The 25,390-nt window shown below is 51.0% G+C and overlaps 1 protein-coding gene across 2 annotated transcripts in view; it reads right to left on the reverse strand.

The window, feature by feature from the left end:
- SLC22A23 (solute carrier family 22 member 23) overlaps window positions 1-25,390 on the reverse strand; it is a gene marked incomplete at its 5' end in the record, with an annotated part of 145,609 nt that overhangs the window by 94,308 nt on the left and 25,911 nt on the right. For both annotated transcript variants that reach the window (XM_084228920.1, XM_084228919.1), the window contains 2 exons: window positions 9,544-9,698; window positions 15,009-15,112. In XM_084228920.1, the coding sequence (XP_084085046.1) occupies window positions 9,544-9,698; window positions 15,009-15,112 (259 nt within the window). The remainder of the gene's footprint in view (window positions 1-9,543; window positions 9,699-15,008; window positions 15,113-25,390) is intronic.

A 25,390-nucleotide genomic window follows, 5' to 3' on the forward strand; every position in this document is an offset into this window, starting at 1 on the left:
TCTGAAGCAGGTCCTCCCACCCACCCCACCCTAGTTACTCTCCTCTGACCTGGGCTGGCGGGCAGCTCTGGTCCAAAGTCCAAGCTGGCTGAGAGCTCTGGGAGGTGCTCATGTGAGAAGAGCAAAGGGTGACCACTCAGCGTGGATGGATGCTGACAGCTGGACAGAGGCCTCCGGTGGACAGGCGCCCACGTGCCACCACAGACCCCCCTGACATTTCTCTGACCTTTGTGGCTATGGCCTGCAATGGCAGTCCCCTCTCGGCACCCTCTCTCGGAGGTGACGACATTGACTCTGAGCCCTTACGTTCCCTGCCCAAGATTGCAGCTGGCAGGTGTGGAGCCTGGCTGGCGCCCAGTGCCGGGCAGAGGAGGGGGAGGGTGGGAGGCACCCAAGTGTTCAGACACGGGCTTCAGTGCGAGCGGCACATCAGGCAGAGAGCACAAGGGCCACTGGCACTCAGCTCCCGTTCCGAGCTCCCCCTTGCTGAACCACGAGAACATTCTGTGTCGGATGCTTCAAGGAAAAATGGTCATGGCTCATTTGCCTTCCTAGTCCCCTTCTTTCTACTCAGTTGGAACAAACATTGAACACAGTTAAAAAGCACGTTCTTGCCCGATAACAAGGGTGCACCTGATGTCGCTCCACACTCCACTTACGATGGTTGAAAGGACAGATGTGACGTTACATAATTAAAAGACGAGATACTTTTTACCAGATTTGCCATAGGGACAAGACAGTGGTGCTCTGGGCACACACGAATCAAAACCTATGCTTGAAATGATTTATATTACATTCACTCCTCAGCGGAATTAAGTTGCTTTTGCCCCAGCGACTTCTGACCTACTGGGTGGACCCAGCGGGCATTTTGCAATCCCTGTTGTGCACCAAGTGACACCCTTACTCGCCTTCCCCAGTGACCTGGTCGTCAGCCTCTCCGACTTGCCACTCACCACTCAGCTGCCCCCCATCTCTTCAGCTGGCTCTGCCTCTTCCCACTTAGTTCTCACGGTGCCCAGTCTCCGGGAGACCTTAGCTATTCCAGGGCCTTGAGCTGTCACCTTCATGCTGAGGACACAGGGACCCGCTTGCTCCTGAGTTTCTGAAAAGCCAACCCAGACTGACTTGGTCTGCTCAGCGGCCCCTAAAGCACCACCTGCTCCTTGTATCTGAACCCGAAGCTGTCTTCGTCCCCTCCTGCCAGGGGAAGGGCACGGCTGGCAGCTCCAAAATCTAGGATTTGGAGGCAGCACACCTGGGTCGCACCCCTCACCCGGCCATTGGGAGGGAAAGCTTTCCAGGCGCCCAGCCCAGCCCCTGGTCCTGCCTGTCCCCTCCCCACTCTTCTGTCCCTGAGGCCATAGCATCGACCTCCTGGTGACGCTCCTCTCCATGGCTCCATCTCACTGGCCTCTACTCCTCCCTCACCAAGATACGGCAGCGACAGCTTCCCAGTCTGGACTGTCTTCCTCCCTGGCTTGCTGTCCACCACCCAGCCCGTGACCTCCATGAACTAGCATTGAACAGAAGTTTTGCCTCTCTTCAGACCCTTCACAGCCTAGCACCACTCTGAGGTCATGGAGGACAAGAACCTTTATGCAGTGTCCCAGACTCCTTCCCAGACATTGCTATGTATGATCCAGAGTCTGGGTTCCAACCAGTCCCTACTCTCCCTCATTAACCACAGACCCAGGATGCACCAGGCTCTTCTAGTCCCTGTTGCCCACAGTACCCAGAGTATACCAGGCTCCGCTGGTCCCCGTCACCCACAGTATCCAAGATGCACCAGGCTCTCATCACCCAAAGTACCCAGAGTGCACCAGGCTCCTGTGATCCCTCATCACCCACAGTACCCAGAATGTACCAGGCTCCTCTGGCCTCTGAGCACCCACTACAAAGAGCAAACACCTGTGCTCCCTGATCCTACAAAACTCATGGCTCAGGAGACTTTGATGCTCTCAGCCCAAGCAGGGCCTGTCCCCACATCTTTCTCACTAAACTCTGCATGTCCCGCAGGCAGAAAGGGGAACCTGCTGGGGGTGCCCAGCAGGAATGCAAGCTGACCAGCTGTGCCCTGGCCCTTGGTGAGCCCTTGAATGTTGGCCGAGGGACTGAGAGGAGGATGTGGTCTGTGTCTGTACCAGGACCGCCAAAAACCAGGACTTCAGCTCTCTGAAGCAGGGCGACACAGCAGGACACAGCAGCATGGGCACCAGCAACAGGTTCAAGGCTCTGCTTCATCGGAGCAGTTTCTCTCTGTTCTCTCAGCCAAGATTATATTTTTTCACTAACCGGAGTCTTGGCAAAGCAGTAATGAGTTTACTTCCCACCAGATACGTTTGGATGTTTCAAGAAGCCTGGTGTTCCTGACTTGCTTTCAAGGCGGCTGGTTTATTTCCTCCCCCTTTTATTTCATCTCAAGAGCGAGAAAACCAAAACAAAATAAAGTCAGTCCAATGTTGCTCTCCTGCTTTCCCTGAGCCTTGTCTGCTAGTCAGCTCTGCTTTCAGCTTGATGCCCCACCTGACTTTCCAGATGAGGAAAGAAAATCCTTCAGGGGGTAACTGGATCCCTGGAATTGGCCCAGGAGTCCAGCAGGCAAGAGTGTGCAGGAAAGGGGCTGGAGCGGGCCCCAAGGGAATTCCGAAGGGCGAAGCTGTTGACATGTGGGCAGGGTCTGGAAGTGGCAAAGGGGAGCTGTTAACCATTAATCCTGCCCTATCACTTCATCTCTTCCCAGATCACCTTGGTAGACATCGCGCGGCAGCCAGCCAGAGAGTGAGGGGGAGCCCGCCAGCTCTAGTTACTAGTGGGGACAGGACAGGACTCAGGGGCCAAGAGCCCCTTGTTTCACACTCCCCCTCCACCACACCAGGAAATCCTCCACACTGAAGGAGGCTACCGGTCAAGGTTAGAATTCAGAGGTCAGACTATTCGACAAGTGGGAGCTGTGATGGAGACTTTCCATGGCTCTTGTCTTCTATCCATTTTCCTCACAAGTGGTTCCAGGTCCCATGGTCTGAAGACCTGTGTCCTGACTTCACTGAGAGGGGGACTGAGGTTGAGCGAGAAAGCAATTTGTGCTATCACAGGGCGGGTCCCCTGCAGAACTCTCACTACAGCTCGGCTCTCCTGATTTCCAGGTCATTCATTGGAGTGTGGAGAATAGCTTCACTGCAGAGGAAGCTCTCAGCACCACTGGAATTCCAGTCTGGGAGAAACCCAATCCTTTGGGGCACAGACAACATTAAGAACGTCCTCCAGAGTGGGTCAGGCATCCAACTATTCTAGCTTTTAAATGCCAGAAATCAAAAATTTTGCTGTTTTTTCACCTGACTTTGAGACAAGTTTATTTTTGCCAGATTTGAAACACCCAAAGAAATAGGCCTCTTGAAGTTCACTGAGACATTTGTCTCACTTCCTGGGTGAGGAAGACTGGACAGCCACTTACTCCTCTTCTGCCTGTATATTTCCATTCTTAGCCTGCAGGTGAGGCCACAGATTCTTATGTGCCCGATAGACAGACAGACATTTGCATTTTTATTCAGAGAAGACAAAGTCTCTATGTCAGACCTGGTTTGGACCAACGTGTAAACAGGAAGAGAGGTTTAATCAGATTCAGTCCTTTCGCTGAAGGAAGGATTGGTATAACTTTGAGAAAAATGAGTCATTGGGCCATTTTCTGGTGACTTGCTGGCCTGCCGGCCTCGGCTTTCAGCCCGGTGGGCAGCTTGGCCCTGCCCAGGCCCCACTCCCTCTGCCCGCTTGCTGCTTCTGCTCACACGGGGCTCCAGTCAGAGCCCAGGGGTCTTCAGGGCTAGACAGCAGGAAGAAGGGCGGACAGGACAGATACTTTGCTTCTACATTTGCTCCTTGGCTTCTACAGACTGCCGGCAGGATCAGCAACAGGTTTCTAGTGAAGAGAAACCCTGATCGGCTTTCACATTTGACTGTGTCCCCTCAGCCTAGTCACCTGTGAAATTTTGGCCACTCTTTGATTAGATGTAAAGTTCCCCCAATTATTTAGGCTGTCTGCATTCAAGGAGGGTCTTTACAATCAACAGGCAGTTCTAGGAGAATTTTTCAAGAAAATTGTCCATTGTTAGACCCCAACCAAGCCAGCCAAAAAGTGAAGTTCATCTGCCCACCACATAAGGGGTGCTCTCTGCCAGCAAAAGGTGGGTTAGTATTTCAAATGGGGGTTGGGGAACTTGCTGAAGGTCGAGAGGGGGAAGGTGGAGATTAAATGAGGAGAGAAGTTTTAATCTGATCTGCAAAATTCTTTGCACCTTGTTTTAAAAAAATGAAATAATGTGTCAAAGGCTTTTGGTGAATGGAGTCTTGCTTTAGTGGGGAAAAGCTGTCCATGGAGAAGGCCCACCGGGAGCACCAGGCATCACTCGGGGGCCGGCAGCCACTGGCCGGGGTTGGGGAGAAGGGGCAGTGGGTGAGGGTGCAGGGAGACTTCCCTCCACCCAAAAGCCATGCAAATGTGGCTCCTTGGAGGAAGTGAACAGCAGGCAGCTGAGTCCATCACGCTCCATGAGGCACGACCATCCATCCATCCACAACTTGACAACTAACTCCTGGAGCCCATGATTCTATCATTCTCTTGCCTTTTTTTAATGTATAGCACAGCTTTGATGCTTAACCACCCTGTGGACTGAAATATGAGCCAAGGAATATTTGCTCAGACCATCAAAGGACAGAAATATATGCAACGATGAGAAAGGAACGGCCCCTTCTACCGGCACCCTGGAAACTACCCAGCCACCTCGGCAGGACTCTCACCCCAACAGCACTGGGGAGAAAGACAACCTCACCCCACTTGGAGCAAACACAAGATTCGCCTGGGTCTATGAACAGCCAAGTCAAGACTTGGCCTCTAATTTTGCAAAGTCATCGGTTTCCTCAGCCTAGTCACCTGTGAAATTCTGGCCACTCCTTGATTACATGTAAAGTTGCCCCAATTATTTAGGCTGTCTGCATTCAAGGAGGGTCTTTACAATCAACGGGAAGTTCTGGGAGAATTTTTCAAGAAAATTGTTCATTGTTAGACCCAAGCCAGCCAAAAAGTAAGTTCATTTGCCAGTCACATAAGGTGTGCTCTCTGCCAGCAGAAGGGTGGGTGAGTATTTCAAATGGGGGTTGGGGAGCTTGCTGAAGGAAGAAAGGGAGAAGGAAATCAAATGAGGAGAGAAGCATAAAAATAGGACTTAGATGAAAAGAAAATATTTCTCTCCTACAGAGCTTTCAAAAGCAATATAGTCTGTCGCTTACCTCTTCTGAAGAAAGACACAGCTTAAAGAACGCTGCACTCCCCTGTCTGTGGCATTCTGAATCCTACTTGGACAAAGAATTATACCACAACAAATCACATCTGCCTATGCAGAAAAGTGATGTTTGTTTATTCCTTGATAGACTTTTATTTTCCATCCATAAATAAGAAATTGCGGGGTTGCTGGCTTCTCTGAGAGGTCTGTGGTTCCCTACCCAGCTAAGATTTCTACCTTCCTTCCTTTTCTTGTCCAGACGTAAAGACGTACAACGAAGCCACTGATGTCACCCAAGTGCATATAGATATTCCACAGTGTCCTAGCAGCACAGGCAGGCGGTGGATGCTGCACGGTCCCCCCAAACCCATTTGGCATTACTCTCTCTCTCTCTCTCTCTCTCTCTCTCTCTCTCTCTCTCTCTCTCTCTCTCTCTCTCTCTCTCTCTCTCTCGCTTGCAAACATGCACTGTCCCTCCATGTAAAGATTAGGGGGGAGGGTGCGGGTAATCTCTATTTTATGTCCAAATGACACAACCAATGTCTCCCTTTAGTGACTTGAAGGAAACAAAAGCTTTCAGAGGAGAGGAGAGGATTTAACCTGAATGTACTTTAGAAAACTTCCGAAGCAGAAAAACACCTTAAGCAACCTTGCACATGAAGCAGAAAACTTACCCCTGTCAGCAGCATTTCTCAAAACTCAGAGTCCAGCCTCGTGGCGTACAAGCCACACAAGAAACAGAATCTGCAAAAATCATTATTTTCCCTGCCTGTACTGCCAAGCACCTGCAAGACTGAAAACAGCGAGATCGCCAGTTCTCTTCTGAGACAGTGCCGGCCTTTCCAGCAGATGCATTAAGTGAGATAAAAACCTTCGGGTTGAAGGTGGGAGAAAAAAAAAATCAGGACCATTAAAGATGTATCTTCTAAATAATCAATGTACCAAATTTGTAAACTTTTCTTTGGAGTCCAGAAACACTTCGACCCTGTGACCCAGGCCATCAATAATTTCTTTCAAGCAAGGCAAATTCCTAAGTGATAACTGGGCCCATATATCACTGGTGTAGAAAGTGCTAGCGAGCATGCTAATTTGGAAATTCAGTCAGTGCCCTATTGACTGGGAGCCTCTCGCTCAACTTCTGGCATCTTCTCTGTCTCCTCCCAAGGCCGCCAGAGAGATGGGCTAAGCCAGCCCATCACACCCCACCCAACCCCTGTTCACCATTTTCTTTTTTGATCCTCCCTTGCCAAGCTTAGCTCTTCTGCTATCTCTCCACCAACTTCCCCCACCCCGATTTACATTGATTAAATATTGTCTCAATGAGCACCAAGTAATCATTACATCCTCTGGCTTTATGTTAATTCTGCTATACCAGATACTGTATTAGCTCAGACAGTGGACCACAGGTTGATGCCCGGAAATTTCCACTGCCATAGTGTCTGTGGTGAAGTTGGATTTGCATTTCCAATCGAAGAAAACATAACTATTTATGGAGGCCCTGCTTTATGTCAAAAAAAATTTGAGGCTGCTTACACGAATACATACAGTAAAACAATCAAATTACAGGGAGGATAACGGGACAAAGCAGCTCAAGTAGGAGAGTGACAACGATAAAAGGGAAAAGCCAGAACGGAAAGCTCATCTTGGGAGGACACACAGCAGCTGGAGGAGATGGCTGCTTGTCCAGCCTCCCGGCAGCGGTAGGAGGAGAGACTCACAACAGCAGCGGAGACATCAGGGCCCGCTGGCCAGACCTGACCGCCATCTGTTTTGGTAAATAAAGTTTTACAGGAACATGGCCACGCCTACTCATTTACATATTACTTAAGGCTGCTTTCAGGATAGAATGGCAGAATTGAGAAGTTGCAACAAAAAAACTGCAAAACCTAAAATATTTACTCCTTGGCTCTTTCCAGAAAAAAGGCTGTATGGCTCAGGTTATATGATTCTTTGCCTAAGAGAGCGAAGTCAAGCAGGGTGAGCACACCCTCCATATGGTTCTGACATGTAAGAGAACTTCTTACTACCGAGAGCTCACTACGTAATCTCATGCAAAAACATTCTGAGCATCATTTTCTACAGTAAACACAGCAGGCTTCATAGGACAATGACATGACATCATAACGTTCATTGAAACAACTGTACGTGGGGTTGGAGGGATGCCCTTCGGGTCAGGTCTCCTCTGGTCCAGCATGATTCAGGGAGAGTCTGGAGAGATGGCAACCGCCAGCTGTGAGGCCCACCCTTCCTGACACTCCCACCCTGTTCTGGGCAGACAAGGCTGATGGATCAAGGTGTCCCGTCCCCAGGCCTGAAGTGAGCCCAGAGTCTTCTCAGAGTCTCGGGAAGCCTCAACCAACCGTTACCAGTTCATGCAAGAGAGAACTGATATACATCGTGTTCTTTGTGCTAAGGTAATTTTCCATGAACATTCTCTGACAGGTCCTGGGTGTGAGCTGGTGGTCATACTCTCTGTTGAGTTTCTGAAGTTCAGAGTCAACCCTTTTTGTGGCATTCCCGTGTGAACTGTGAGCCCCCGAGAGTGGTGACAAGAAGCTTGATCATGCATATACCTGGTGAACAGGGTCAGGAGTCCCCTCCATGGAAAGAATGGGAGGCACTGTCTCTGCATAGACCAGCAGTGGGTGGGGCCAGAGAAAGGTGGTGGGTCCAGAGAGGTGGGTGGGGCCACAAAGAAGTGGCAGGGGCTAGGGATGTGCCAGGTTAAGAGACAGGTGGGTGCGTCCAGAGAGAGGTGGGCAGGGTCAGAGAGAAGTGGGTGGAGCCAGGAAAAGGTAGGCAAGGTCAGAGGGAGGTGGGTGGGGCCAGAGAATGGACTGGCATTTTATCTGAAAATGTTAACACTCAACTCCCAAGTTGCTTGTCCAAGAAGAAAACCTCCAAACAGCCATCATCTACACCTGCTGGGCTCAAGTACATATATTCCTAGAGAGCCACCCAAGACACAGGGTTCCCAAGTAAATGCAAATAAAGTAGAAATAGCAATATTTAAGAAACTATAGTTCATGGTGAGGACAAAACTGCTGAGGAGGACTTAAAAGAACACACCCTGCCCTTCTCTGCCCGTTCCTCGTCTGTGCCTATAAAGCTATGCTATACATCGATACATTTCTATTTTCTACAATATAGAACAAAAATTCAGGTTATCTGAAAGTGTTATTAAGGTCCTCCCAGGTGACCTAGGGGTTAAGTCTCAGCGCTATCACTGCGATGACCGGAGTTCGATCCCTGGCCAGGGAGCTGACCCACATGCAGCAGCAGACCTCTCCTGTCTTGTCCGCTGCTCCCCTCAGCAGTGTATTTTAGTACATCCACCCCACTCTGTCTTTGGTGAATCCTCTCACCCCCTGCACCTCTGGCCTGCACCCCAGTCCTTCTATGCAAAAATAAATAAAATATTTTTAAAAAGTGTTATCAAATCCTTCATATGCACATTAAAGAGAATACAGAGCTATTGATATTTACCCTGCTAGACAGTGCTATTCCGCCTATAACTGACTCCTACCTAGGCTAAGACAAAACAGATTACATCATTGTTCCTAGCAAGATTCCTAATGGATCTTTCACAAGATGATGAAAAAGTATAAAACTGGAAAATAAGTAAAACCTCCATGCTTAAAATCTTTCTTCTCCTTATGGGTTGTGACTGTGCCCTAGAAAACACCAACTGCAAAAAAATAATAACCACACTTGCCAGGGGAGTTAATATGGCCAACAAAAAGGGTATTCAACAGATCGGTGGAGGAAATATTTCTGATCCCTAAAAGGAGCAAATACTAACAAATATCACCACTCACTTTTCAGTACCAATGCTTAGATTGAGGTCCCGACAACGCAGAGCCACATCTGGGCCCACATGCAAAGTCTGTATTCGGCATAGCCTTGGAGAAATAAGACAGAAGACAAATTCTTAAAGTCAACCAAAATGCTGACCCAGACACTGCATGGCAGCAGGCACTTGGTTCACTTTCCAATCGGATTAGAAAGTGCACAGAATGTCAACAAAGAAAATTCCAGAGCAAAGCAAAGGCCCTTCCACATCAGCTGTGGGCTGATCCTCCTTCTGCAAGCAATTACACAACCCTTCAATCCTTTGATGTCCCCTGAACTCAAGTCGGAGGTCAGGATGACTCAACAAAGCTTTTTTGCAACATTTGAGGCATTAAAATGGGTGCCCCCAAAAGACCATCATCCAAGCCCTCCCAGGACCTCGGCGACACTCTGCCTTGTGGTGCAGGCTCCCACTTACGTAATGCGTATAGCGTGAGAATTATTCCAGCCAGGCAAAATCCTTCGAAGAACCTCAATGTGCTGAACATGGTCACGTTCACGGACAGGGCCACAGTCAGTCCGAAGATCAGAATGAAGATGATGGAGAACAGCAGCACAGGCCGTCGGCCGACCCTGCACAGGAAGAGGGAAAGCGTGAGACTCATTAGACAGGACTGGATGCTGGAGCTCGGTATCCAGCAGGCGCTTAACAGATGTTGAATGCATGCTGTACTAGAAGACTTGAGACTATTTAGACCCACTGTGGTCGATCTAGAGGAAGGAAGATCCTCAGGGTAAATGGAGCCCACTCTTCCTGGTGATGCAGATAAGGGAGCAGAGATCAGCTTAGGAGAACTAAGTCAGTTCTCCTAAGTCTGTTTCTGAGTATATGGTGGGGTGATTCAGGCAGAAGGAACCAAATCAGTAACAACTCCCCAAACAAACCTGGACACACCTAGCATACAACCTACAGAGAAATCGCTGACCTTTGGAACCGGCTCTCAAGTCAGTGTGGGCTCTGGGCGAGCAGCTTCATTCCATTTTGGGCTCTTTTTTTTTTTTTTTTTAAAGATTTATTTATTTATGCATACAAGAGCTGGGGTGCAGGCCAGAGATGCAGGGGATGAGATTTACCAGAGACAGAGCAGGGAACAGAACAGGCAGATCTACTGAAATACACCGCTGAGCAGAGGGAGACACAGGAGAAGTCTGCTGCGCCATGTGGGTCACCTCCCTGGCCAGGGATCGAACTCGTGCTGCAGAGGCTGCAGACAGCCTCATAGTGAGGCGTATTAACCCAATGCACCACCAGGGAGGGCCCTGGGCTCTTAACTAAATTGGCACCTGAGCTCACATGCAGCCCTTACGGGCAGGGCCAGCAGGCAGCCAATTCGTTTCAACCATGCAACACAAAGTAACTTTTAAGGGCTTGCAGACTAAACTAAGAGAGTTGGAGCTTTAAATAACTGCTGTGGGCCTGAAATTGAAGCCCACCAGGCAGCGGGGTGGGGAGGGAGGCCCCTCTGGGGAATTTTTGGGTGTGGCGGGCACACCCTCTGTGGGTGCCTGGGCAGAGTTGGCTGGTGCCAGGTGGGTGACCACTAGGAGGCAATGTGCTTCCAGGTGAAGCTAGAGGGTGCAGGGTGGTCCAGGGGAGTGGCCATCTCCCCCAGGCTAACGCCATCATGCCCTTCACCAAGCCACTGGGGTGAGAAGTTCTGTGGCACACAAGTTATTGTCACACAACCAGCCTGTGCCAGAAGGACACCTTGCAGAGAAACTGGAACATGAGAGAACTGGTCTCTATTTGCTGGGGGGGGGGGTGGAGGAGGGGAAATTGGGGGGGGAGGTGAGGAGTCGGGGAGTAGTCTGGTATCCCAAGCACCCAAAGGAAGCTAAATGGCTTCAACTCATCTCAACATACTTATGATGTGACACCTACATCAAAGCAAAATGCCCAGGAAAGGCAAATAGCAGGTAGGTTCATGGCTGCATGGGGTTGGGTGTGAGATGGGGAACGTCTATAATGGTCTCAGAGTTCCTGCCAGCAGGAAGGAAATGTTTGACCTTAGAGAATGGTGCTGGTTGTATAACTATGTAAACATACGAAAGCTCAATGAATTGTATACTTAAAATGGGTGAGTTTTATGGTATGTATATTACCTGCCAATAAATTTGCTGTTTTTTTTTTTTAAGGGGATACTCATAAGGCATGGCCTTCCCCCAGGAAGGAGAGGGATGAGTTCATAGAAAATTCAGGGGGGTAGCTACTGGACACAGTTTCACTCAGAACTTTGTAAGCTTCTAACCACCCCTGTTCATCACTTTGGTTTAGTGAAATGAGGTCAAGATGATGCCAATATCGGTCATCTTGTCAAGATATTGGGGTCACTACCCTCACTGACCCATGCTGGGGTCACCAAGCCCTTGCCAGAAAAGTCTTCAGATAAATTTGTCCAAACCCAATTCATTTACAGAAATAAATTTAAAATCTGGCTCCCCAGGGCACAATCCCCTCAGAGAAGACGGATAACTACATCTGACCTCTCCATTTTTATTCCCCTTCTTTCCCCATCTGTATGGGGGTTGACCACCCCACTTTGCAGCATTACTGCAATTGTGAGAGATGTTTTCCACATGTCTTTATCCCCAGTGCCCATCAACAACCCCCGCTCCCAGGATGCCAGGGTGATTCTACAGAAAAGAACCTTGATTGCTTATTTCTTAAACTCGTAGAACTATTCTAAATGTCTCCCTCCCAAATGGTTGTGAAAATCAGTCAAGATGATTAGGAGCTGTGGGGCCAACGGGGTCGTCACAATCAGTACCCCCGCTCAGAGTCCCAGCTCACCACTGATGAGGGCTGGTCTCGGGAAGCCGGGGCTGGACCCTGTCAGCCAGGGTTTTCTCTAGGAGGGGCCGGCCCCTGCTGACCTAGTGGGGTGGTAAGTGGGTGTGGACAGACGGAGGGGACTTGGCAAGCGCTCAGCAAGCGTTAGTTATGGGCATCGACACTGAGTGTGGCCTGGCCCGCCCCCAGTGGAATCCCTCCGAAACGAGGGTTAATTCCCATGTGGAGCAGGGCATGAGGGTCTGTGGTAGGCAGCCACAGAGGCTGTCCAGGTCCTGAAACTCAGAACCTATGACTGTGTTACCTGGCGTGGCCCAGGGGCCCCTGCAGCAGCCATCAAAGAGAAGGCCCTGAGCCAGGTGGCTCTGAGACAAACGTGTTGAACCTGGCCTGGCTGCAGGGACCAGGGCTGCGTGACAAGGACCCGACAGGGCACTGTGGGCTCTGAAACCAGAGAAGGGCCCCCGGGCCAGGAATGACCTCAAGAGGCTGGGGCAGGCAAGGCCATAGATGTCTCCAGCAGCGAGCCCAGCCCGGCTGGCACCTGGCTATTAGCTTCGTGGGAACCACAGGCCTGTAAGTCCATTTGTCTAAGCCCGAAGCGTGGGGTCGTCAGTCACAGAGGAGAAGTCATGTAGGATCTTGCTGGGAGACAGATGTCCCACCGACGGCAAGTCACTTGAGATTTGGGTGAAGGGATTATTTACAAAAGGGCAGGCCAGCTGTGCGAGAAAATGGTGGGAAGAGTGGGGCGGGGGAGACTTGGCAGGGAGGATGGCTGTGGAACCCAGAGAAAGGGGTGCTCTGTGTGTGTGTAAGAAGGGGGGACCCTAGGAGAGGCAGACAGCTCTGCAGAGTCCTGGATGAAAACAAAACGTCCCTCTTCCTCTCCACTCTCTCTGGCTAGTGCTCCTTCCCCAGGGGCCAGGCCCCGCCAGGAGATAGAGGGCCAAGTGGAGAGCAAGGGGCCTCCCAGGGCCAGCTGCGGACAGGGCAGAGGGCTCTGGAGCCAGAAACGCAAAAGGTCCAGCAAAGAGCCAGGGGTGGGGGGAGGCGCCGTGGGCCACTGGCTCTCAAACACCTACACAGACGTTGTAGGGCAACACACAACGTCCCCAACATCATGGGCACGGGAAGCAGCTGCTTCTTAAAGACAACAGCGGGCTTCTCCTGTGCCACTGCTGCTGCCTGCATCTCAGGATGTAAGATGGTGGGGTGACTTGGTGGGGTTCCCTGGGTCTCTTTCCTTGTAAGCAGACCCTGGCACGGAGTAAAGGCCACCCCCTCTGTCCACAAACTACAAAAAAAGAGGGTGGAAAACATCAAATTTTCAAGCTGGGACTGAGGTCTGCTCAAAAGGTTCCAGAAGCCACCATGCAAGGTGGGCTGGCCCGCCCCCGCCCCCATGCCCACCTGCTGCTGGGAGGAGCCTCTGAGGCCAGGTCTGCAGCCTCAGATACCACCCCCCACCAAGGGAGACCCCACCAAGCTCCTCTGTGTGTGTCCCAGGCCCAGAGTGGACTCTGGGAGGCCAAGCAGTGTAGGTGTGGAGAGGTGAGGCACCAGGGCCACTTCCTCACCTCTCCAGGACATCCTGGCTGAGGACGCCATGGCCATGCTGTGGGGTTATGTGAGCCCACCGTCCCGACCCACATCAGCGCTGGCTTCTAGGAAATGGGGTCGTGGTTCAAATATTGAGGCTAGAGTATGTTTAGATCCGTCTAGCTCAGTCTGAATACCTTTACATTCAAGTATTTGTTTAAAAAAAAAAAAAAAAACTATGCTTTTCCTCTCTCTAAACATCCTCGTGGCTGTCCCGGGGAAGGCAGCTTAAGCAGCATATGTCTAAGCCAAGTCTGAACCCAAAGGCACTCACACTACATAATGCAGGGGGTGCCCAAATACAGGGAGTTTCCAGGACTTCAAAGTGGTCTTGGGATGCCTCTGGGCTGCCCCATGCCCAGGTCTGGAGGGCTCCCAGCTGGCTAGGGCACCGGGGCATGGAAGCAAACCACAGGTGTGAGGCGTTCACTCCCCTGGCAACAGGGCCGAGGATCTGCTGGGCTCACGAAAAGCTCCTTCAGGACAGAGAAGTGTGAGCCCCAGCCCGCGTGAAGGCCGTCCCCTGTGGCAACCGCTTCCTGCCCAGCTGCTCATTCTGCTGCCCTCATGAGCACCTTAAGTAAACGTGTGTGGACACAGGAGTGTCATGACCAGAAGCTTCCTCTCCAGGGGCTCCGCAACAGAAGAGATGAGCACAGACAGGGGTCTGGAGGCTACTTAGACTCTGTGCTTCCACTTCCCATTAGGAAGCAGGTCGCGATGGCCTGGCCAGCAGGGCCGCAGGTGGCCGGCTGTCTTCATGAATGGAAACTCCCAACATAGCACCTGACGGCAGAGGCCAGCCAGTAAATGCCAGTTTGCGCCGCTGCCGTCTTCATCGCTGCCCCCTCCTCCCCTCCTGCCACACCAACATCTGCTCTCCCTTCCAAACTTCACCTTTGCCTCTGGGCACTCAGACTCCCTAACCCCTGGGAAGCACCCCATCTCCCTCTGGCCACAGTCCACAGGCCTGGCCACTAGCTTCGAGCTGGCTACTCCTTAGGGGCCCTGCAGAGGCATCTTCGAACCAAGCCAGCCACAGGGATGGCCCCTGCCTGAAACCCGTGTGGCCCTTCAGTTCACTACTTGGCACTGGCTCCCCATTCTGTTTGTGTATCTGGCCTCTACTTCTCCTCTCCCCATTTTTTGATGCATCTTGCACATCCCCAGCCACCCCCACCTAAAGCCCAGCCTGTGGAGCCTGACTGTAGCAGGAGAGAGGGCCACCGACTGCCATGGGCTGCTGCACTCGGCTCGATTCTGGCAGCGGGAGAACTGTGATGAGCTGAAATTCTCGCTTCTAAAGGGCCCGCCATGGCACTGGCCAGTGTGCCTAGCTCAGGGGGGGCAACAACTCCAGCTTTCTGCTCCCGTGCTAGTGCCTGGGCAGAGACCAGGCCCACTAGCAGGAAGCTGGTGGCCCCTCCTCTCCAGCCAGCCCAAGTCATGTGGCTTCCCAAGGGGGTGAGGGGCAGGCAAGTGGTACTCACCAGTCAGCAATGCATCCAGTAATTAGGTAGCCAAAGATTAATCCAACCAGCAAGGAGAATTTAGCGATATGGACCTTCCAGGCATTATCACACACAAGATCCCACTAGAGAGGGACAAATAAAAACAAATCAGAGAGAAACATCCACAGATGTGGGGTGCAGGCAGGTACAGGGCAAAACAGTCACTGAGTGAGGACCCCCTGACTGGTCACAACACCGGATCCCTCCACCGGGGGTTCGTCAATGATTTTGAAAATCCAACGATGAGAATTTGTCCACAAAAGCAGTGTGACATTTCAGACTGGGACAGGGTATAAAAATGATCTGAGAGATGTGGGGGAGCAGCCAAGGAAGCCGCGGGTCCCTGCTCAACAGCCCCTTTTTCCCGGCAGAACTGGCATCAGCCCCAACTTTTTACAAGGGGTTTCATAACAACAGAAGGAAATTAAAAACATCCTCTATGTTTCCATCCCCCCCATTCCCAAAACTTCCTAAGCTGACTTAAAAATAGAGTTGCTGGGCCTTGCCAGTGGCGCAGTGGTTGAGCCCTGGGTTGCAAAGCTGCCTGCAGCCTCTGCAGCACCGGTTCGATCCCCAGCCACCAGGTGAGGGTCCCACATGGCGCGCAGACCTCTCCTGCTGCCCGCTGCTCCCCTCAGCAGTGTACTTCGGTCCTTCTGCCTGCTCTGCTCTCCCCTCTGACTCTGGTGAATTCTCTCACCCTCCCGCGCTTCTGACTGTACCCAGTGCTTGTATAAATAAATAAATAAATCTTTAAAAAAAAAAATAGAGTTGCTAATAAATGTTGAAATATCAACCTGAGCATTCTTCTCTGTCTGTGGAAGTGTCCTCGACTTTCCCCACATCACTCTAAAGCCATCTGCTGCCCTTGGAGGCAAGGTCAAGCTGTGGGTGCAGACCATGTTTAGACGATGTTTACAAGAAGTTTCACTCTGGCATTAAAAATGCAAACAACCACCCAGCTGTGTTCTCCTTTGCGGAAGCAGGAGGTGGGATCCCAAGTCTGCTCCCAAGTAGGGACACAGGGCTCAAGCCTGGGGCGCAGATCAGAGGGGTCTTGCTGGTGACACTGTGAAGACTGAGCCCCATGCTCCCCATCAGTGGTACAGAGCCCCCTTCCTAGTGGAGCAACAGCTCAGCTGCAGCTTCCAGCTCTGGGCTTTGGCTGTAGGGCAGAGGAGCTGCAGAGGCGGGAGTGGGGTGAGGCCAGGGAGGGGCTCTCCAGGGGATGTCAGAACAGGAGTTCCGGAAACAGAAACCAGAAATAGGCTTTGGGGGTGGGTAGGGGAGGGGGACAATGCTGGGCTGAGACCTGATCTCGGCTTGTACATCTCTCCATTGGCCCCTTGTCTGTCCATCCTGAGCCCTGGGGACTATGCAGTGGAACACGGACAGTTTGTTCAATAAATGGTGCTGGGAAAATTGTACCACCACACGCAAAAAAATGAAAACTAGACCACTACCTTTTACCATGCACAAAAAGCAACTCAAAATGGATAAAAGAACTGGACATAAGACCTGAAACCATAAAATATATAGAAGAAAATATAGGTAAAACACTACAAGACATACATCGAGAGGATTCTTAAAGGCCACTGGAAACCCAGGTTCTGCACCTGTGCCCAAACTTCCAGAAAGCCCGATGGAGCCCCTGAAGGAGTGCTCAGTGGGTGTCCAGCCTCAGCGGGCTCTGGGGGAATCGGGGCTCCTGCACAGCAGTTGCAGAGGGAGGCACCTGGCCTGGAGCAGGGAGCTGGCTGCCTGTCACACAGTCCCCACACTGGCTGGCACCCAAAGGCACGTGTGACTTTCCTGAGACCTGGGGAGGGTGACCTGCTCCTCCATGCCATCTGCTTCCAGAAGGCATCCAATGCCAGCCTCAGGAAGGAGGGCGTGCAATGCAAGCACACTAGCTATAGCTTGGGGGGAGGGTATTGTCTGTGAGGCTTATTCAAGTGTTAGGAGTGGGGCGCTGCCAGCTGCACAGAATCCAACAATTATGAATCAGACCCAGGGGTTGATGTCCTGCTATGTCTGCCCCAGGAGACCCCCACATCTGCTCCAGGTACTGGCAGCATCAGCATCCCCTCCTGTGATGTCAGAAATGCCAACTCTTAGGTCCCATCCCAGCCCCAGTGACAAGAGCTTCTGGCAGGAGGCACAGCCGCCATGTAACTAGCCCCCCCAGAGAGTTCGAGAACCCCAGGCAGCCGGTCCTGTGGTTTCCAGAGGAAGGCTGAGCGCCCGGGCAGTGCTGGGCTCCGGCGCACACTCCCGAGTGTGGAGGGGCAGTGAAGGTGGCCGGGGGGATGCCCCACAGCACTGGATGATAGGCAAGTGGCCTTTGGAGGCCATTTTGCAAGTCTGTATTGTTTCTAGGAGAAAATAAATTTTTAATAACAAACAGCTTTCAAGGTGCAGCTGATCTCTAGCCTCAGGAGAGCAGGTTCTGCCTTATCAGGTGAGTCATGGCACCGGAGCCAGCAGTGCGTGTCTGTGCCTTTCCCAGTAAGGTTTGTAAGTTCGGAGGTGGCTTCTGGATCGGCTGCTCTGACCTGCATGGCCCCCACCCACAAAGCTGCCATTACCCACATGCACAAGCACACCTGGCTAATCTGGAAGAGGAGGTGCTTGCAACACCTGCAATCTTTACTGTCCTGTTACATCACACCTGTCTATGTCTCAGCCCAGCACATTCTTTTTTTTTTTTTTAAGAATAAACTTTTTTTTTTTTTTACAGAGGCATGTTTTATTTATTTATTTGTTTGTTTGTTTGTTTGTTTTGTTTATACAAGCACTGGGTACAGTCAGCAGCGTGGGAGGGTGAGAGAATTCACCAGAGCCAGAGCAGGGAGCAGAACAGGCAGAAGGACCGAAGTACACTGCTGAGGGGAGCAGCGGGCGGCAGGAGAGGTCTGCGCGCCATGTGGGACCCTCCTCCGGTGGCTGGGGAGCAGCCGGGGATCGAACCGGCGCCGCAGAGGCTGCGGGCAGCTTCGCAACCCAGCGCTCAACTGCTGCACCACCGGGGAGGCCCCCCCAGCACATTCTTGATGAGAGAGGGGTACACCCCACTCCCAGAGCGCCCCTGGAGGGGAGGGCGCCCACCAAGGACTCTGTGGCAGAGGGTCCTCGCTCGGGGCTCCACCAATAACTCCTGCTAATGAATTCCTGGGGTGGGGGGGATGAGAAGGAGAAGGTTTTGCTTAGGTGAGATGGCGGAAACAAAGGAGATTTTCATCAAGGCATCCAGAGGGGTGGAGGGAATGTGTGAGCTCAGCCACCTGCCTGTAATGCTGCCTGGGGCCAGACCCGATGTAGCTGCCACCCAGTGAGATGCTCAGGGAGCCTCTAGGCAGCCTCTGCCCAGAGCAGGGCTGGAGGGGAAAGAAAAAACAGTTGTGGGGGCAGAGCACCCCTCAGCTGGGGGTAGAAAGCCCGGTTATAGGCGTCTGCTGGTCCTCATCAGTCTGGGGCAGGAGTGAGGGGATCCAGGACAGGGATGTCCACCCAAGCCCCTCCATGAGACCTGAGAATTGATGGCCTGAGTCAAAGGTCAAAAGGCCTCCAGACCCCAGCAGGCTCCCGGGACAAGGTCCCCTGGATACTCCGGAAAGCCTGGAGCACCCCCATCTCCCCATCCCCCCCAGGCACATTCCATAAACTGGGTGGGGAGGCACAGGGAACTCACTGTGCAGTACGCCAGATACACCCCCTTCCTCCACCCCACCCCGTGTTTGTGTGTTTGCCTTCCACTTATGGTACTGACAAAAATGTCCTGGGAGAATAAAATAGGTTCAGACATCGGATTATCTGCAAAGCAATCTCAGCGGTATGAGGAAGTTTTGAGATCATCTTGCTCTTGAAATTTGTTTGCACCACTTATCAATCATGAAGGCCACGGGATTTTTAAGGGTAGAAAGTGCAAAAGTAGGACTTCATGCCATGGGATTGCGTCCGACATGACCCTGTTGCCTCCCTCTTCTCATTTCCCTCCCCCATCAAATCAACCACCGATTAATTCCAGAAGATTCACCATTTCAAATATCCTCCACCCACACACCAGCCACAGGGGTGGTCAGATTTATGGGAATAAAGTAGGGGTTCACACATAGTCCATTTGGAGGGTGTTCCTTTGGCGTGTACTGGAGGACTGAAAAAAAAAAACACTTCCAGGCTCCCTTACGGCTAAGGTTTCAAATGTGGTGTAATTTCTGCCAATCAGCTGACACCCCAAAATAACTTTCAGTGCACAACCGAGTTCAAACTTTCAGGATGTCTTCAGTTGGCAAGAGTGTTAAGTGGGGACTAAGGGGCTGCTCTGACCTGGCCGGGGCTGGGCCTGCAGGGGGCTCAGGTGTGATGTCAGAGCCAGCAACAGCACAGTGACCTCCCAAGGCCCCAGCCTGTGACTTGGCTCCCCAGACAGGCCAGCCATAGGGACTCGTCCTAGAAATCCTCTTGGAGGCCCAGCCTGCGGCCACTCCTGAAATTAAGTTCACACTGTTTCCCAGTCGTCAAATCCTAGGCCCTTAAAGACCTGCAGTGGTTTCTGGGACCTGCAAATTGAACTCTATTTCTTCGGTGACCTTCCTCCGGATGGGATTAGTGGAGGGGGTCGGGGACACCAGGTCTATATGCATTAACTCTGGTCTCTTCCCAGACCGAGACACGAGAATGTAGACATGAGCCATGAGAATGCAGACATGAGAACTTTCATGAGGCCCATTAACACTTCATCAGCAGGTTTAACAAGATCCTAAAAGCCTTGGAGTCACGGCCCCATTTCATAATCCCAGGCTGGTCTTCTTCACCTTGTTCTATGGGAATGTTCAGTGGGGGTGCCACATGGTATTCGTGAGCCAGGACTAAATGCCGAGGCCACAGCACTAAGCAGTGTTCTCCGTTTCAGTCACATGTGTTCCGTTAAAAATTAAAACAAACAAACAAAAAAAAAATAGGTGAGGTGACAGGAAATCTGGCAGACTATTTTTCTACCTATGTAATTTCAGGATAAGAAGAAATTACATTTACATTGTTTTCAAAGGAAATATCTCATTGCTAAACATGCCAGCGCAGACACATTTTCATCAGAGAAACTAATGAAATTTCTCAAGGAGATGGAAAATAGATGGGAAGGAGACAATCTTATTTCCAGTAATCATGTGCCCGATGAGAAAGCAACACGTAAAACCAAAACATTTAAAAAATGGGAAGAAAACAGAATTTCTACACATTTGGAGTAGAGGTGGAATCCCTGAGGATAAAAGCTAAGGGGAGAGCACCCCCCCCCCCGAAAAAAAAAAAAAACCTCAATCTGGTGACAGTTGATACTTAAATAATAATTTTAATTATTATTGAAAACATCCATGTATCCAAAAAATTTACATAAAATGGTAAGCCCTAAGCTCACAAAAATACAGTAGGGGGGATTGGAGTGTGCCCCCCTATAATACCTAAGAATTATTTTGAGCTGGAGGCAAAGGAGAAGTATCAGCTCTTCTCGAGCCTCTTCTGTCTGCCTGGAAGCAGGAACTTCGCAGAAGCAGGACTGTCATAAACCCCCTCCAGGGAAGCGTGACGCCTGTGAAGCGATGGGATGTCAGCTGTAAGCAAACCCTGCCAGAAAGACCCTGGTCTTCTATCAGCTTCCCCCACAGGTTTACCTCCCCATGTTTCCAGCCCCTCGGAATCAAAATCCCCTTTGTCTGTTCTCTCACGCCTCTACCAATTTATTGTTCTTTGTGAAGACCCAGAGGAAGCTCATTTGGAAAGTGCCCAGAGCAGCCCAGGTCTTCACAGCTTGCAGCATATTTATGTGAATGCGCCTTAAAAACTCAAAAACATTTTTTAAGGAACTAAGTGAAAAATTCCCCCGAGTTTCACCTTTGGCAGTGGAGATCCCCCGCTTTGAGCTTGTTCCATCAGAAACCACCAGAATCTTACCAATCGCCACACAAGGGGTCGGTTCTGAGGACAGCCAGCCCGCTGAGCGAGAGGGCACATTTCTGCTCACTGCCAAGGGCTGATACTGCCGAAAATTTCAAAAGCTTAAATAAAACAAAATGCTTGTGGGAGTGACAGGGATCCAGAGAAATGCAAGCTCAGCAGTCACTGCCACCGTTTATTTTCCCCTTCAAGTGACATTTCGGCGGCCTCTGGAGAAGCGGGCCGCATCCCGGGCACCGCCACGCTTTGCATTTCTTAACTGGAGACAAAGAGATGGCAGGAACACAGGCGCGCGCCCTGCGGTGCGCCAGTCCAAGCGGAGAGGTTAGTCGCAGACAAAAGGACACCCCACAAAAGCCAGAGTGCCCGGCAGGCTCCTCCCGCTGCACCTCCACATTCAGGCTGCGTGGGCGCCCCTGCGGGCAGCAGTTTCCACACTAGCAGTGTGTGGAATTTCTTTTTCCTGAAAGACCATCCACATTCACGATGCACCGCTTGTTTTGCAAACCTCAGATGACTCGTGGCGCGTTGCTGCTAAGCTTGTCCTCTGGTTGCGGGAGACCCGCTGCCGCAGCATCCTCACAAACTTCCTGGGGGACCGAATGGCCACAGTGGGTGCTCTAGTGGCTCAATAGGCGCCTCATATTTTTTCCTTTTTAACTTAGTGCCAAGAAACGAGATAGGGCACAATGAGGGAGACAGTCGTACCCAGCGCCTCTACAAGCCTGTTCGCGCTGGATGGAGACAGGGACAGCAAACCTGCAGCCCCCCATCTCTGGACCCCCCCAACCCCCCCGCACCACGCACAGAAGCGGTTCGATCCCCCTGCAAGTGGTTCAGAACCCAAAAGCTCACTTGGTCCTATTTTTAACTAACATGGTCATTTCAGATTCCTTCTGACCCTTCCACGCTGACCTCTGTTTGGGTCCTTCCAAGGATGGCTCCTAACACCTGCTGTATTTTCCATGATGTCGCCATCCCAGGGGAGGGCAGTGGAACAACAATCCTTTGTGACTGACATGGAGAGGGGTTCTAGCAATGTAAAACCTCTCTCCAAGGAAAGGGAAACAAAATTGACCACCTGAATGGGCCTCTGGCATCCAGGGAGAATCCTCTCCGGGAGAATGAAACAAGGCTGTCCCTCCCCTCCCCTCCCCTCCCCTCCCCTCCCCTCCCCTCCCCTCCCCTCCCCTCCCCTCCCCTCCCCTCCCCTCCCCTCCCCGCCAGAGGTGCTGGGGGGTGGTGAGAGGAGTCAACAGAGACAGAGTGGGGAGCAGAATAGGTGGATTCACTGAGATCCACTGCTGAGGGGAGCAGCAGGCAAGACAGGAGAGGTCTGCTGTGCCATGTGGGTAGCTCCCTGGCTGGGGATCGAACTCATGCTGCAGAGGCTGCGGACAGCTTCATAGTGCTGACACTTAACCCCTTGCGCCACCAGGGAGGCCCAGACCCTTTATTTTCTTAAAAGCTACGAGGGCGCAGGGCTTCCAAGCAGAGATCCACAATATTGTGTTTGTTCATTTGGCATAATGAGCTCAACGGCGTTTGGGGGCGTTGAATAGATGTACCCCCCAAGGCAGCTGACAGTACATGTAAGCAATGCCTTCTAACAACCCAAACCTTGGAGAGTCTTTCCAAATTCTGCAAGGCATATTGTGCCAACAGCCCTCACCAACTCCTTCAAAGAAGGGAAATTAATAGTAAGTCCTATAAATTAAAGGGGCCTATTACAAAACTGGGGAGAAGGGGAGGGACACGAGGATAGCAGAAAGGGAAGGAAGAAGGGAAGAGGCATAGAGGCAGGCAGCCATAGCCCTAAGCATCACAGCAGAGGAGCCAGGACACCCCAAGTGAAACCAGAGAGGCTTGAGCACAGTAATTTATACCAAGTCACAGGAAGTCTCAACCTGAGAAACTCAAAAGCTCTCTCGCGTTTACTCTAGTATAGTATTGAACACGAGTGAAACTGGACTATCACATTAACATTTAAATTAACAACTAATCCTGCAGAGGAGCCAAGGATGGGGACCTTTGGGTCATAGGTGCAGGTTATCCTCAGAATGAGGCGTTGGATGACCCCGGGGATCTATCCCAGCAGAAGGAAAATCCCCTTTCCTTCACTGCAAACAAACACATCCATTCCTTCCCACTGCCTGGCAGCTGCGACCCAGACTCCACAGGGCCTGTGAAGTTCCTTTTACAACCTGAGTCATCCCTCACCAACCCTTCACATGCCTACCCTCCCCCACCCGTCTGCAGCTGTGCCAACCCCGTGCAGCACCCAGAGCCTCGGTGCCCTTTGCCTGCACTGCTCTTCCCGGCCTGCCCCACAATATCCACAAACACGCCCTGGCTGTTCTGGCTCAGTGCCCGCTCAAAGGATAAAACTCCTTTCAACTCCAATTCTTCACCATTGTCTATCACTGGTGGGTGGGAGGATGACTTGCTAGACCAATTGTCTTTTTATTTTTTAAAGATTTATTTATTTACGCATACAAGAACTGGGGTGTAAGCCAGAGGTTGGGGGGTGAGAGGATTCACCAGAGACAGTGGGGAGCAGAACAGGCAGACTGACTGAAATACACTGCTGAGGGGAGCAGCAGACGAGTCAGGAGATGTCTGCTGCGCCATGTGGTTAGTTACCTGACCGGCCGGGTATCGAACTCCTGCTTGCAGTGGCTGGCAGTAGCTTGATAGCGCTGTTTTTTAACCCCTGCACCATCAGAGAGGCTAAAGATGGCTTGTCTTTTTTCTTTCAGGAGCACTGGTTACCTTTGTGTACCACAATTAAGTGAAGAGGGAAAGGGACACAAAATTGCAAAGATAGAAATAGATACAGTTCCATCTTTCTAACAAGGGTAAGAGACTCAGTGGTGGGGTTGGGGAAGAGAGAGGGTCTCTTTTCCCCAGGCTGAATCCTGTTGCCTTCTGGGTAACACCCAGTGCTCACGAAAACACCACAAGTATCACAGTATGGTACCATCACTTGCTTACAGGTCTTTCCTTCACAGGCTGGGGGAAATGGCCAAGCGTGGGCCAAATTCGGCCCTTCCACCTGTTTTATAAATAAAGTTTTATTGTCCCCCTAGCCATACACATTCATTTCCATACTGCCTCTGATGGTTTATGCAGAGTTGCCTGGTTGTGACAAACCCCATAGTCAGCAAAGTTGAAAACACGTACTTTTCACAGGGGGAGGGCGCCAACTCCACCTCTAGACCATGAGTTCTTCAAAGAGAGGGATTTATTTCTATTTCTAATCCTGAAGATACTGACTGGAACTGGAGATACTGCAAAAAGATACTGTTACCTAGAAATGGCCACTCTCAGGACCCCAGGGTGCTCTTGGTGTTTGCTGGAGGTCATGGTACCATGATCTTCTTTATCCCTTTTCCTCCCATGATTATTTCTTCAAATAAATTTTACTTAAATAATAAATACATATTTATTATAGGAAATTTATGGAGACAATATAGTTTCTAGCTGTTTCTGCCAAACTTCTTACAATTAGCAATGCTCCCTAGGGGAAGATCATTCTCCTTTTATTACAAAAGCCCATTGGGTAGATGAGAAATTTATTTAAAACTATGAATAATTCTCTCATAATAGAACACATCTGTTATCTATGTTAGACATTGTTCAGAAAGATGGACAGAAACATTTGGTGAGTACCCAGTGGGCCTAGGCCCTCTGCCATCTGCTATGAATTAAGCTCTTTCCCACAGGCCTCACACACTCCCAACCACACAGGCGTTAGTTATCACAGGGTGACCATTTTACGGAGGGGGAAACTGAGGCTCAGAGAGGGTAAGTAACAGGTGCCAGGTCAAATAACTCTTCAGTAGCAGATTAAAAATCTACGTCTGGGCCTCCCTGGTAGCGCAAGGGGTTAAGCACAGTACTGTGAAGCAATCTGCAGCCTCTGCAGCATGAGTTTCATCCCTGGCCAGCCAGGGAACTACCCACATGGCACAGCAGACCTATCCTGTTTCGCCCGCTGCTCCCCTTGGCAGTGTATTTTAGTCAGTCTGCCTGTACTGCTCCCCACTCTGTCTCTGGTGAATCCTTTCACCACCACCCCCCACACACACCTCTGGCCTATACCCCCCTCTTGTATGCACAAATAAATAAATCTTTTTAAAAAAATCTACGTCTAATGAAAACATATGCTCTTTCTCCCAGTCAACTCAGAGAAAGAGCCCTCATTCATGCAAATAAAGGCCATTTTTCTGATCTCCATTAAATGCTATAGCATTTGTCTCATCAAGTATTTAACAAGTATTTGTAACAAGGTATTTCATGGATGTGGACACAACGCCTCTCAGGAGAAGCTGGACAGGCTCCAGGGTTATTCCACTGTTATCTACTGTTACGGCGACTAGACCAAAACAACTTCTAAGGTGCCTGTAAAT

This window comes from Talpa europaea (assembly GCF_964194135.1).
Source record: "Talpa europaea genome assembly, chromosome: 2".
In the NCBI taxonomy this organism is placed as follows: domain Eukaryota; kingdom Metazoa; phylum Chordata; class Mammalia; order Eulipotyphla; family Talpidae; genus Talpa; species Talpa europaea.